Here is a 13,235-nt window from a genome sequence, read left to right as displayed (position 1 = left end):
TGTTCTGACTCTTGACACACGTTCCGTAGCCGCACTCAATACCATCAAGTTGTAGACAAATGGAATTCGTGTAAACTACCAAATTTGTACCTACTTGATAGTAATCTGTACTATCAAGCAAATTCAGCTGAAAAATAACAGAAACACTTGACGATGTCTGAGATGATGATATATCCTTCAAAACTGCAGAAATGTTGATAGCAAGCTTTTGTGTGCAGAAGTCAAAGTAGCCTTGCACTGTCTTGGTTGTACCGGAATAAATGACCTTGCAAGCAACATCTCTCCCAAGTTTGGGAAAGCTTGTGCAATTCTCCTTTGGATTCCAAGGCCATGACGACGGCCAATTCCTCCAATTCAGATATTGCAGATTTGGTCCTGAGAGAAATACAATGGCATTCGACGATCCTTGATCGCTTAGAAGCAGTGCAGGAGGTGATATGTAGATCTTTGTTGGCTCCTGAACCACGTACAAATGCGCAAAGTCACCATTTTGAGATTCAATGCAGAAAGCTGTATTGAAATCCGCTGGGTTCGATCCGCAGTAACTGTTCGTCTGGGAGTTAAACCCAAACTTATTAGTGCCAGAGTTAGCATTGCTGATGACAGCTTGTTTGGTGTTCAACTTGGAGCAATCGATGCAAGGATCGCGTTCATTCAGACTGATCGCTAGAATGTACTTGTCAACGCCATAAATTGGATCCCAGTTTTGAGGTCCAGGGAGGTTCGGGAGATCACAGTCTATCATGTTATTGTCAGCGTAGAATGTCGCACGGGTGAATTTCAATGCCTGCGATGAGATGGAAAAGAACACGCAAGAGAGTCTGTTCAGATCAACGTGTGTGGTGTCAAACCATTCCAATCGGAAGGAAACTTTGGTCCTAGTGGAAAAGATTGCAATTGTTGTGAAGTTAATCTTGGGAGGAGAAATGTAATCAATACGAAACGTTTGATTTGACAATGTATGAGCGTTGCCAACTGTAGATAAGTAAGAATTGATCGAGCTACTTGAATTCACACTGGGTGCAATACAACTGATTTGTGAGGTGGACACATTCACTCTTGCTGCAGCCTTGTTGAGAAATGAAATGCTGTTGCTCGAAATATTCTCAGGACAAGTTCGATTGCAAGGCAGAAAATAACATGTAAGGTTTGAAGAAAAGTATGAAGCTCCGTAAATGAAAGTGATCGGATACGAACGACCATCTTTCAAGAAAATCACATTTGACTTGGTGAAGTTTGGAGGAATCACACCTTGAAGAACAAGGGAAAAGACTGTGAGAGTAAAATTGAAGACATTTGAATTGGCGAACGCTGGAATCGGGGTAATTGAAAATAAAACTGAGAAGCTCTGTGGAGTACAAGTGGATATGTATTTTGAGCACCATTCACCCATCGAAACATCGAAGTTTGCAATCAGTGATGAGCTTGATGGATCGAAACTAGAGCTTACAGCGCTTAAGGCATACATATTTGAGTCAAATTTCAGCAGGAAATTAAAATAGTCAGACCCTGTTTTTTCGATCAAATCCCTCTTAGTCTCATTGCTTGAATCAAATTTCAATGTCAGGTTCAATCGAGTCTCCTCTCGAAGGTAAGCGTCTGAAGGTGTGATTGATCCAAATGCAAAGAAATAGAATGGAACGACATTGCTGCTGAAATCTTTCTGGTTCAAGGAAACTTGAAATGGAACTGTAAGGGGATTGTTTTGTATCGGAGTCAGGCAGGAAATTTGACTGCTCGTGACAAACTTTGCACGAACGATGTTTGAATCAGAGCCAAATCGACAGGAAAGAGTATCATAGTTCAGAAAGTTATTCCCTAAAATCGTGATGACTTCGTTTCCTTTTACAGAGCTAAACGAATTTTGCAGGAGACGGATGAAGGGGTTGAAATAAACCGCAAAGGTTACTGAGCTGCCAGAGAGTTGATCATCACGAAACTCTCCATTAAGAGAGACATCTACTTTTAAATTCACAGGAGAGCCAAGATTCAAAGGCGACAAGCATTGCACAACGCTCGTGTTGGTATAACTTGCTATGGTTTGATACCTGATCCTCGGAAAGCTGCTCGTCGTGAACACACAATAAAGGTACCAGATGTTTTGAAAGCTTCCTGGATTCACAAACCCGCTCCCAAAAACCGTGAGCCGAGTTCCACCATTCACCGGGCCACTTGAAGGAGAAACTCTGTGGATCTGTAAGTTTGGAAAATATTGAAAGTGAATGTTTGCAGTAGTGAACGATTGACCATCCAGGCCTATGCTGAAAGAATAAGGTCGAGGTGTTGTGAGGAAGTCCGTCATCTTCGGCGATACACAAGTCAGTTTGGTGTCGGAGATGATGGTTAAGCTTGAAGTTCTCATAGACCCAAACGAACATTGCGGTACCGGGAAAGGATTGCAGTAGGGCTTATAATCAAATATTTGCTTGCTTTGTATTGTTGCACCTGTCAGTGGGTTGTATTTGCTGTAATTGAAGCCATTGCCTACAACCGTGATGATAGTTCCACCATTGATAGGTCCGATGGAAGGAGTGATCGGTCCCTGTGACATGTTCAGTACGGGCAAGTAGAAGGTTTGAACTTGAATAGAAGGCGTGTAATCGTATTGACCCAGATAGAAGGGATCAAGCTGGCGAGGAGTAAATTCGTAAGGAGTAAATTTATCAGCATTCAACGAGAGGGCGAAGGAATTGTCCATGACAGGTGCATCAGGAGCGTTGCATTCGAGCGCACCAGGTAACGTGGTACTTTCATACGCCGGAGAGTGAAACGCGAAATACCTAAAGTCTGGATCTGTTTTTGAGGCTCCATATGCTATGGTCTGCCCTTGAAAGGTGACTGTACCAAATCGGCAGTAGGGATTTGCGTTGACCCTAGTAGAGTCTGACGGATCGACCAGATATTTACCTATCACGGTAACGACATCCGTTCCTTGCGATGCGACACATGGAGGGAAAATTTTTGTGATTTCATAGACTGTAAGCTTTGGAAATGATTCAGAGGGAGTGGTATATTGTTGTCCATTGGCTGTAACCTGCAGGAAATATTTTCCACCTGTGGGCAGCTGGGGAACGTAGATCTGAATTGAAGTCTCGCTCAAGTAAGTTCCAGGCTGTGAAGTGCAATCTTCAAATTTAACTTGATAAATCCCATCCCTTGGAAAGTACGAGCCAACAACTGTGATGACATTTGCAAAGTTCGCCGTAGTGTACGTTTGGTTTGCAATTAAAGGGCGCAAAGGAAGAAATGAGGGGATTAGCTGAAGGATTGAAGGTTCTGGGTAATACTCAAACTGAAAGTTGTTGGTAAATTTGGTGATGATAGCTCTTTGCGAATTGAGAAGCTTGATAACGATTGTCTGCTGAGAAAGAGTTGGAGGACTTGGGCAGAGTATCATGTCACGGTAATCGCCATACTCTGCAATCGTTAACGTACCGACTGCAAAGTCACAATACACCCGACCACCATACGAGTTGATGATGCGATCTAGCCCAACACCCCTCATCGTTACTATAGTATCTCCTTGCAGTGGTCCCACCGCTGGGCTGATTGAGTCCACACTGAATGCCCCGAACTGCAATAGACCGCAGTCTGCTCCCTCATAGGTGCTTTGCTGATTGGGTCCATACGAAGAGCAAAAGCATCTGTAATTACTCTGACAGATGCCATGCCCTGAGCACTGCGTTTGTGTGTTGACATCATAACCGGGACACACCAATGTTTCACAAAATGTTCCAATGTACATCGGAGTGGGGAACGGACTATCCTGGATGGTGTAGTTGTCGCATATACAACTTCCTTTATCATTTGCCAACCCGTTCAAACCCACACATCTCCCATGTCCGCTGCACCTTGACGGACAGAATGCTGGAGATGAACAGTTCACTCCAGCACCGAAATTGCAGACACAGCCCTTGCTGGTGGTGCATGTGCCATTACCAGAGCATACTGTCGACTTGGAGTAGATCCCAGGAAACAATGGATTCATTATTCTGCTGTCTTTGCACATATCAATCGAACAATCAATGCCCTTGAATCCTTCATCACAGATACATTTCCCACAAACCCTCTTGCCGGCTCCAGAGCAGTCGTACAAGATCGCGCAATCTAGTCCGCGATAGTTTGTGTAACATTCACAAGTTCCATTCTGCAAACATGCTCCATGACCAGAACATGGTTCATATGGCACTAGAAAGGCTGCGCTGGTAGGACATTGTTTGAAAGAGCAGTCTGCTCCTGCCCATCCTTCCACACAGGCACAGGTTGGCTTTTCTTGAAGCACACAAACGCCATGTCCGGAGCAATCATTTATGCATTGAAGCTCGCTACATTCGACTCCAGCCCAACCATAATCACAAATGCAGGTACTGTTTGCACAAAAACCATGACCCGAGCATCCTTTAGCACAAGTTGGGATTGAGCAATCATAACCTCTCCAGCCTTCATTACAAGTGCAAGTACCATTGAGGCAATTTCCCCGGCCTGAACAAGGCGGCGTTGAAGAAAAAGGATCACATGATTCGAAAATTGAACAATCCTTTCCACCCCAGTGCAAATCACAAATACATGTTCCATTCATACAATTTCCATGCAGAGAGCAATCATTAGGGCATGGCATTGTTATGAAATTTTCGCAACGCCAACCATAGTAGTAGGGATCACATACGCAAACACCGTTGGCACAACTTCCATGTCCTGAGCACCCGAAAAATTCGCACGAAGGGATGAGGGGTATACGTGATATCGTATTATTTGAGATTCTAAGTGGATGCCATGTTTGAATTATGGAATGACAGTCATCGCCCATGTATCCTTGATCACATAAACATGTTCCATTCGTGCAAACACCATGCGATGAACAATTGTTGATACAATTTGATACCCAAGAGATGGAATATGCGGATTCGCAGCCGACCCCGTGATATCCCGGATCACACTGGCAAATTCCATTTGAACAGATTCCCCGCCCGGAGCAATTCCATTTACAAATCGACTGCGGTACGACTTGCATTGAACAATCTACAAAGAACCACGTACTGTCACAAACACATCCAAATGGTGAACAAGTACCATGTCCTGAGCAATTGTTCACACACTGAACTGAAGATGACGTAGCGGTCAAATATTGACAGCTTTGCCCAGAGAAACCAGGGTCACACACGCATTTCCCTTGACTACAAAGACCATGTCCGCTACAATTTGACGGACATGTCGACGACGGAATACTTTTGGAATTCGTGACCATTGTGGGAGTTGTACAATTGCAGAGAGGATCATTCCAGGCACTCTTGCAGTCACAGATTAAGGATGAGTTGATGCTCGGCACAGAACAATCGATGCCTGTCCATCCCAAAGTGCACGCGCAAGTCCCGTTGATACAAGCTCCATGGTTCATGCAATTGGCTGGACATTGAACAGCATTAGAACAGTCCTCCCCACTCCAGCCTATGTCACAGATACAAAGGCCTTGTTGACACACTCCATGACCGCTGCAATGGCTCGGACAGCTCAGATTTCCAATCTGTTGAACCATGGTCAACAACATCAAGCACAAAAAGCAATGAAAGTCAAATTACCTTGCTTTCGCAGCCGATGCCGATCCAACTAGGATCACATACACACGTCCCGTTCATGCAAAATCCATGTCCACTACAGTCAGGCACTAAGCAAGACCTTTGATCACAAGACGGTCCAAAGAATCCCTGCTGACACTGACATATTCCATTGCCCTACGAAGCACTTCACAATTTTGCAGCACAAGTGATATGTTGTCACCTGACAAATTCCTCTTCCAGAACAGCCATTAGGACAGTTTGGCAGTGAGCAATCAAAACCAGTCCATGATTGATCGCAAATACATTTTCCGTCTAGACATACACCATGACCCCAGCAGTCGAAAGGACAAAGAGCTATCGAACAATCAGGACCCGTGTACCTGAGACTAGTCAAGAAACACATCAATCTGAAGCAAGATTACCATGCAGTGCATTGACATCTCTTGAATCCAACATCACAGATTCCATGACCTGAACATTTGCTCGGACAAGAAAAAATACTACAGTCCACTCCCGAATATCTATCTCAAACAATGAGGAAAGAAGTCAATGTGGAAGGCACTTACCCGGTATCACATTCACATTGCCCATCAACACACTGTCCATTGGTGCAATTCCAAATACAAGTCTTGCTTGAACAAGAAGATCCTTCCCACCCCAAATCACAGGAACACAGCCCAGAAAGGAGATCGCAAAATCCATTTCCGCTGCAATTCCTGGGACCTGTTCAAATTCACATGAGAAATCAATAGGTCAAGTGGAATTTTCTTACATAAAATTTTATCGCAAAATACATCCGCAAATCCAACATCACACTCGCATTTTCCGTTGCTTAAACAAATCCCATGTCCATTGCAGTCTGCGGACATGTATCAATGGACGAATCCAGATCAGGCACAGTACCTTTTGTGGATTTGCAAGGAAGGAGAGTTGAACAATTTGTCTTTGGATCCCAACCGAGATCGCATTGACATCGAGTACTTGCAACTGGATCCATGGAACATTTGCATTGTCCATGTCCAAAACACTGACAAATTTCGCTCACGTTGCATGTTTGTGCAAGTACTCCTTTGCTCCTCGAATTCTTTCTGATATCTAACATGCTCACCAGGGTGACACCAAAGAGCATGAGGGAAAGGTTTCTGTTCCTGCGACGCCCCATGCTCCCTCGGAACCATGGCTCCTCTCGCGCCATCTCGGGGCCCCGCTGCTTCACACGAACTGTCGGCCGGTAGCAGCAAACAGGCAGCAAAGGTCTGAACTTTAACTGTGCGGGCTGCACCATGCCTCCACACTAGGATAACAAGACAAGTTGTAGCTCACTGAGGCAGGCTCGGGCACCGGGCTCTCTCTCATCGCGGCCGCTGTGTGACACTGAGCCGTACTACCGTATGTCCTCGTACTGATTTTTAACTTAACTTTGAGTAAAAGAACAGTTTCAACCGCTAGTCAAAATGCTGTCAGAAAACATTGCAATGAAGGCGGAAACCCTCCGAGTCTCATGGTGTTGAGGTAGCTGCTCAGAAAGTGAAGTATTCTGCTGCCGCAGTGCTCGATTCTCAAATTTGCACATTGAAAGCCTACAGAATTCGTCTTTGGTAAGAAACGTCTCCTTTTGAATTCTCAGGAATGAAAATGCAACACATCCGAACTTGACGATTGAAATTTCCGCAAGGATATTGAGCCTGTGGTTCATGAGAGGCTTTCGAGGCTACCGAGATAATTCCCAGCAAATCGAGTACAAACCATTTCGAGAAACAAACATCGGGTAAAGCTTAATGCATACTATGCTTAAATGCGATTTTCAAGTTGACTAACGTTGTACAGTAGGGTGTCTACTGATGGGAGGTCTTTGATGATAATCACATTGAAACCCGTGATCTGAGTGAAATCTCAACAGGATAGGATGTTACTCTACCCTCGAGAACGACGAGAAAATGAGGAAAAAGGTTTGTTCCTCATCGAGATAACTCGTAGCTTGTGACATTGCTTCTGGGTCATAGAATGCAATCCCAAGACTTTATTCTCATGATCGGTATTCAACAGCTCCACTCTCAATGTAGAAATGCCAGGTTTCAAAGGCAGCATTCATGATAACCACGGCTCAATGGTCAGGTTTGCAAACATCGAGACAAGGAATGTTGCTACGAGGCTTACATGTCTTCCGATGGTATCCACTCAGGTTCAGTCCTTTGCGCGCCTCGTCAGGTTGATGAGTGAAGGTTTTCTGTCTCAGGAATCGTACGACCTTGAAGCGAAGAGATACGTACCTCCTTTCAAGATCGCACGTGATGGACATTTTCTTGAGGTGGATAGTGAACAAATCAGTGACGGACCCAACAGGAGCGAACGGTGGGACAGCAGTATCCCAAGCCTTCATGACCCAACGTGAGCAGACCGAGGCTCCCTCGAAGAATGCGTGCGTTCTGATTGTTGTTTGCTCCCTCAGAACCACGACATGGCCTCGCAAAGCATCACCCGGTGTTGTGTATCTGCAAATAGCTGATCTGATCCTCTCCCTCTGGGGTTCAACAGCTTTTGTACAATACTACTATTCCGGACTCGGACATTGAGCCCGAGGAAGAAGGCGATCAAGTACTTCGTCATGAATGATATGAAAATCAGTAGTTGCTGATGTAATGATGGTGATCAGGAATTCGAATTGCAGAGACAGCTCAAGAAGCTCCATCTTGCCGGCATCCCACGGACGTGAGTGATTTGATAGATTGCAATCATGATGATTTGAAACTATCTACCAGTGAAGAAACGACAAAATCTCATCTCCTGAATGGCAGCTCCTGCTTTCTGGGAATCTTGTCGTTTCTAATCATTTCAAACACAGCCATCCAAGTGCGCGATCGTTCGCGTCAGTCTTCGTCATTTGTCTCTTCATCCCCTCGGTTTCAGTATGGGAAACTTGTAAACTTCTATCCTTGCATCATGAATTTGTCTTCTGACTGGCGCCATTTAGGATCCAAAGGGATCGTTAGTGAAAAGGCCTTCTTACGAGAGGTTTGAGGAATTTTTGCTGCTGCCTTGCTCCTTGATGCTGACAATTTTCTGGATGAACTAGTCCGCGTACTTCGCGTTCAGATAGGAGAGTCGAGAGCGGAAAGCACGTCTCTCCAAACAATCTTCTCACTGATGAAGGTCAAGCATTTTTCGGTCGAATGTGTCTGTCTTGACAAGTGTGTGAAGAACACGGGAACATCCACGGCATGCAGACTTTCTCGTGAGCAACTCTCGTCCTTTCGTCGTGCTGCTCACATTGCACCAGGCTTGTCAATCATGCCCGTCCACGACCAATATCTTTGTAAGTTATCACAAACACAATGCTTTCTCAATTTTCATATCAGAAGGCAACGGGAGCAGAAATCTCCCACAGAAGACGAGAAACAATTCATGATTTCTCACCTTCGAAGCATACGGTCAGAGACGCAAAAAGCTGTACATTGCCTGTTGTCTTGCAAGTGACTTTGAAAACGAACGTTGCAGAATGAGCCTCGATGGAGTCACTGTACCATGGTAAACTCGCCGAGGCTACGGTACGGTAGCGACCTCCTACGGCCGATCATCCGACGATGATCCGATCCCGGCTCGGCCGAACTACCTTAGCCCGCCCGGCCCCCGCGTGCAACCGGACTTTACTCAAAGTTAAGCGGACACTGACGAGGCTAGACATGAGAGCGCAACGGTTCGCTCTCTTCGATGCGTCTCTTAGTCTGTTTACCCGTGAAACTGCATAGAGAGTAAATTAATCGGTACTAGAATTGAATATTGAGTAAATAAAAATTACTGAGGTTCAATAGCAGTACAGATTGATTGGAAAACAGATGTACCACCCTGAGATTCCAAAAAACACCACAACTTTTTGATACTATTTTACTTTTTGAAAATAACTCCAATCCATTTGATAAATAATGAAATTTTGTAATGTCGTTATTCCAAATTCTCACTCAAACTAACCCCCTGTGATAATTGTACTCTGCGCTCCACAACTCCTCGGCTTCTCACTACCCCGGGGGTTACCCCCCTGTTTCAGCATCACCCCTTGCTCAATATGAGTACCCCCTTTGAAGTAACCATCTCCTCGTAGTACCCACCGTATGAAAAGGATTTGCGATATATATTTACCGGTGCTGTCTCTACCAACCTACGATGTCTTCAGTACCCACCCATTCGACCAAGAATTTTTGTACCCCTACCCCCTAGGCGTGGGACCCCAAGTCGCCCCTCGCAGCGCAATGGCCTGCATACAGCAACTCTGCAAGAGGGGAATGGGAAGGGAAGGATAATGAATGGAGAGGCGAAGCTCGGACAACCACGAAAATTTCATGGTGCGATGTGCACAGGGGAATAGTTGACACCGTCCGAGTGTAGATGGATTGATATGGTTCTGCAGAGATACAGTGCGGTGAAAGTTTGGTTCTTCAAAGAAGCAATAATCGACGCGGAGGATCTTGCAGGAAAATGGAGGGGAAGGTCAAGAAAGCTAGTATCGGCATGCTTGATGTTATACTTGACAAAAGAAACAGATCAGTCATGCGATCGTTGAGGGTGAATGATTAGGTCTAGATTTTTTTGGAGCAAGAACGAACTGGAAATCAGGGTACATTTAGCTTGAGCAAAGCAACGAATGGGACCAAGCCCGCCGTTCTGATAGCTGATGACATGAAAAAGATAATTTCTAGTAGAAGCTTTCTTTGAGAAAGCCAACTTGATGTTCGAATTGAGGACGTGTCAGTTTTCGAATTTTTTAGTCTATTGAGCACTTTGACCATGCTTTGGACGATGAGTTGAAAACTGTATAAGTGCTGTTCTTAGAATGATGGTTGTGGTATAAGCAAAAATGTATCAATTTTATGCAGCAGTAAGAGTTGTTATGTTTGTTAGATACAACAAAGAGTTGCATCCCCTTGTATTTGCTGAGACACCCGAATGTTGGATTTCCGTCATCTGTTCCTGTGTTTGTGTCTCGACACTTTTGATCTCTCCCTCCCCTTATAATTAATTCTTCAGGATGTGGTTCTGGAAAAGAACTATGCCATCAGCCGCCAGAACTCTCTCAAAGAGAGCCGTCGTTATAGCCGCTACAACAACGGGCTTTACCACCTTCGCTCTTTGCAACAACCTGCGAGACCCTGGTGGAAAGGGCGGACAGAGGTCTTCCTTACTGGGCGCAACAGGAAAGGTTCCTGAGTGGGGCACTGAGCAAGTGAACTCTGTTCGGGCTGATTGGGCATGCATCGGGGCAAATCAGGAGTCTGAAGATCGGATGGTGATTGTAAAGAATGGCGAAGGAGTGGTGTATGGAGTGTTTGATGGTCATTACGGGCCTCGGGCCTCTGAATTCTGTCGAGCCAACACCCCATCGCTCTTAGCACAAGCTTCTGAAGGGCTTACGGCGTCACAGAGCATAGTGCGAAGACTGTTTCAGCTCTTTGAGAATGGTTGGATAGATCATTCAAGAATTTTGATTCGAAGGGGCGATTGGTCAGCATCTCTTGAGGGTTCCTGTGCACTTGTTGCACACGTGACGAGAGAAAAGGTTGTAGTTGGAAATCTCGGCGACTGTAGGGCGATCCTAATCAGCGAGGGTGAGGATGGGAAGCATACTGCTATCCAAGTCACCAGAGAGCACAATGCATCGAACGCTATCGAACGTGAAAAGATCTTGCGTGAGCATCCTGACGAGGTGGATGCTGTGCAATTCGTACAAAAGTCGGGCTCTTGGTATGTGAAGGGCACTCTGCAGGTGTGATAGTTTGTTAAAGATGAGTGCTGTGCAACACTCCTGACTCATCGAGCAGGTATCCAGGGCCATTGGAGATTTATTCTTGAAGGTGCATGTGTTTTACCAAGTCGTGTATTTCTCATCGGATTTGAAACAGGATTACGAATTTAACAAAGCGCTCCCTGACCACGTACGCCCGTACGTTGGTGGAGAGTTGAAGTCTCCTCCATACGTTTCTGTTTCGCCAGATTTTTTTGAAATTCCAATCACGAAGAAAGAAAAGATGCTTGTTTTGGGTAAGATTTTTCGATCAATGCTTTTTCCCAGTTTTGCTTTGATCAGCCACTTCCTAATGCTTTCATTCACAGCATCTGACGGTCTCTGGGATGAGTTGACCAATGACGAATGCGCGAAGATCCTAGACAAGTGATGTTGCATTGCTTGTTGATTATCTTTGTTCTAAAAGTTTTTCTTATTTCAGGTGTATCCTTGCCCAAAGCAAGAAAACGTCTTATAGTCCAGCAGAGGTCTCTGCAAGGTATCAACCCTACAAGATGAAAACATCATCTAGCTCCTTTAACTGTTTCTACAGTGGTGAACACGATTTTTTTTCTGGTCATAATCACCAGTTGATTCAGCAGGTTATTGAAGCTTGCAAGTACACCTGCTTGCTTTTAGATTCTTACAATGGTTCAGATGGAGAATGAATCAAGGAACGCAGCATGTAAACTATTGTGGGGAGCTCTGAGTGCAAACCCTGTTTCGAAACGGTACCGCTGAATCAAGTGTGCTGCCATATTTTAATGCGGTCACACAGTTACGGAGTAGATTATGTGATGGACCTCGAACCAGGTTCAAAGAGGAGGCAGGTGTGCTGTCCCTGGAGGGGTTGCTTCTCCAACAAGCTCTAGTACTGAAATCTTCATGTATTTTGCAGGTGCATGATGATATCTCTATCCTTGTAGTGTGGTTGCCATCGTGAATGTAGTCATGGTCTACTCGACAGTGTTCGATAGGACGAGATCATGTGACTGTTTTCCAACGAGCCAACAGCGCAGCAGAGAGATGGTGTAAAATCTTTAATGAAAGAAATCAAAAAGGAATCAGAAGTGGGAAAAAGTGTTCTGGAATGAATAATGCACATTGTCCGGTTGCCTCAAGCTTCGCAGGCGGCGATCACATTTTCTAATCAAAACAACTATCAACTGGCTGCTCGTTAAAAGAACTTGGTTTGTGTAGAAGACAAAGAAATCATGTTGGTCATGGAGTTCGCCATCAATGCACAGCTGTTCTGATTGATCATCGAACCATCCAAGGCAACCATCAAGCCATTGATCATCCCAGCGTTTGTCGCCAACATCGTCGCACAAGTTTGCAATATCATCTTGGCGATCAAGTTAAGAACAGGAAGAGCCGCTCCATCCAGAATGCAAGAAGCACAGACAATTCCAGTCTTTCCTGTCCTGTGGATCGATTCAATCATCTTGAGGACTCGTGCATGAGCGTCGAGGAGAAGCTGAACCTGGTTAGTGTAATAAAGCTCCAAGAGACGGTCGACAAGAGTTCCCTGACACGGATTAAAGACACTGAGCAGTAGTCTCCAAACAACAGCTGCATCCCTCGAAATGCCATCGTGATCCTTGGTCCGGATGACGAACTCCTGCCATTCGTCTCCATCACTCCTAGATGCAGGAATGTCCTCTTCCTCATCCACTGAGTGGCAACGAACTTTCGCCTCCTCCTTGAATGCTACTCTTGGGCCAGCACAAAGTTTCTTTGCTCTTCCTGACGATTCATCATTTTCGAAAGTGGGTCCTGCAGGGATCAAGCCAGGGCGGACTTCATCAGGCGTCGGCAACTTTCTCTTCAAGCATGGAGAAATCGTCTGCATGATAGCACACTTTCGAGCCACCAAATTTTAGATGGAAGAGGAAGAGAGACAAGAT

General features: G+C 45.1%; 4 protein-coding genes across 4 annotated transcripts; 2 read left to right on the top strand and 2 right to left on the bottom strand.

Annotated features, from left to right (window-relative positions):
- Positions 1 to 3,898: 3,898 nt before the first annotated feature.
- On the bottom strand, positions 3,899 to 5,958 carry GUITHDRAFT_72776 (hypothetical protein; the record flags this gene model as incomplete). The annotated part of the gene is made up of 4 exons (XM_005830669.1): positions 3,899 to 4,233; positions 4,408 to 5,287; positions 5,327 to 5,498; positions 5,759 to 5,958. Coding segments are annotated over 4 exons (1,587 nt in total), but the record flags the coding sequence as incomplete, so codon positions are not given.
- Positions 5,959 to 7,249: 1,291 nt separating this feature from the next.
- On the top strand, positions 7,250 to 8,268 carry GUITHDRAFT_110200 (hypothetical protein; the record flags this gene model as incomplete). Its single annotated transcript, XM_005830668.1, has 10 exons — positions 7,250 to 7,323; positions 7,383 to 7,403; positions 7,456 to 7,504; positions 7,559 to 7,590; positions 7,671 to 7,725; positions 7,792 to 7,843; positions 7,884 to 7,943; positions 8,005 to 8,036; positions 8,091 to 8,150; positions 8,209 to 8,268. 10 exons carry the CDS (start codon positions 7,250 to 7,252, stop codon positions 8,266 to 8,268), a joined length of 495 nt encoding a protein of 164 aa, XP_005830725.1.
- A 2,328-nt stretch (positions 8,269 to 10,596) lies between these two features.
- Positions 10,597 to 11,719, top strand: GUITHDRAFT_110199 (hypothetical protein; the record flags this gene model as incomplete). The annotated part of the gene is made up of 4 exons (XM_005830667.1): positions 10,597 to 11,310; positions 11,366 to 11,398; positions 11,447 to 11,585; positions 11,658 to 11,719. The coding sequence occupies 4 exons, from the start codon at positions 10,597 to 10,599 to the stop codon at positions 11,717 to 11,719; spliced, it is 948 nt and encodes a 315-aa protein (XP_005830724.1).
- A 786-nt stretch (positions 11,720 to 12,505) lies between these two features.
- GUITHDRAFT_110198 (hypothetical protein) lies at positions 12,506 to 13,180 on the bottom strand (the record flags this gene model as incomplete). Its single annotated transcript, XM_005830666.1, has 1 exon — positions 12,506 to 13,180. One exon carries the CDS (start codon positions 13,178 to 13,180, stop codon positions 12,506 to 12,508), a length of 675 nt encoding a protein of 224 aa, XP_005830723.1.
- Positions 13,181 to 13,235: the final 55 nt, after the last annotated feature.

The sequence above is a fragment of the Guillardia theta genome (assembly GCF_000315625.1).
Source record: "Guillardia theta CCMP2712 unplaced genomic scaffold GUITHscaffold_44, whole genome shotgun sequence".
NCBI lineage: Eukaryota > Cryptophyceae > Pyrenomonadales > Geminigeraceae > Guillardia > Guillardia theta.
The sequence above is the reverse complement of the archived record's forward strand: the minus strand, read 5'-3'. Positions and strand labels throughout refer to the sequence as shown.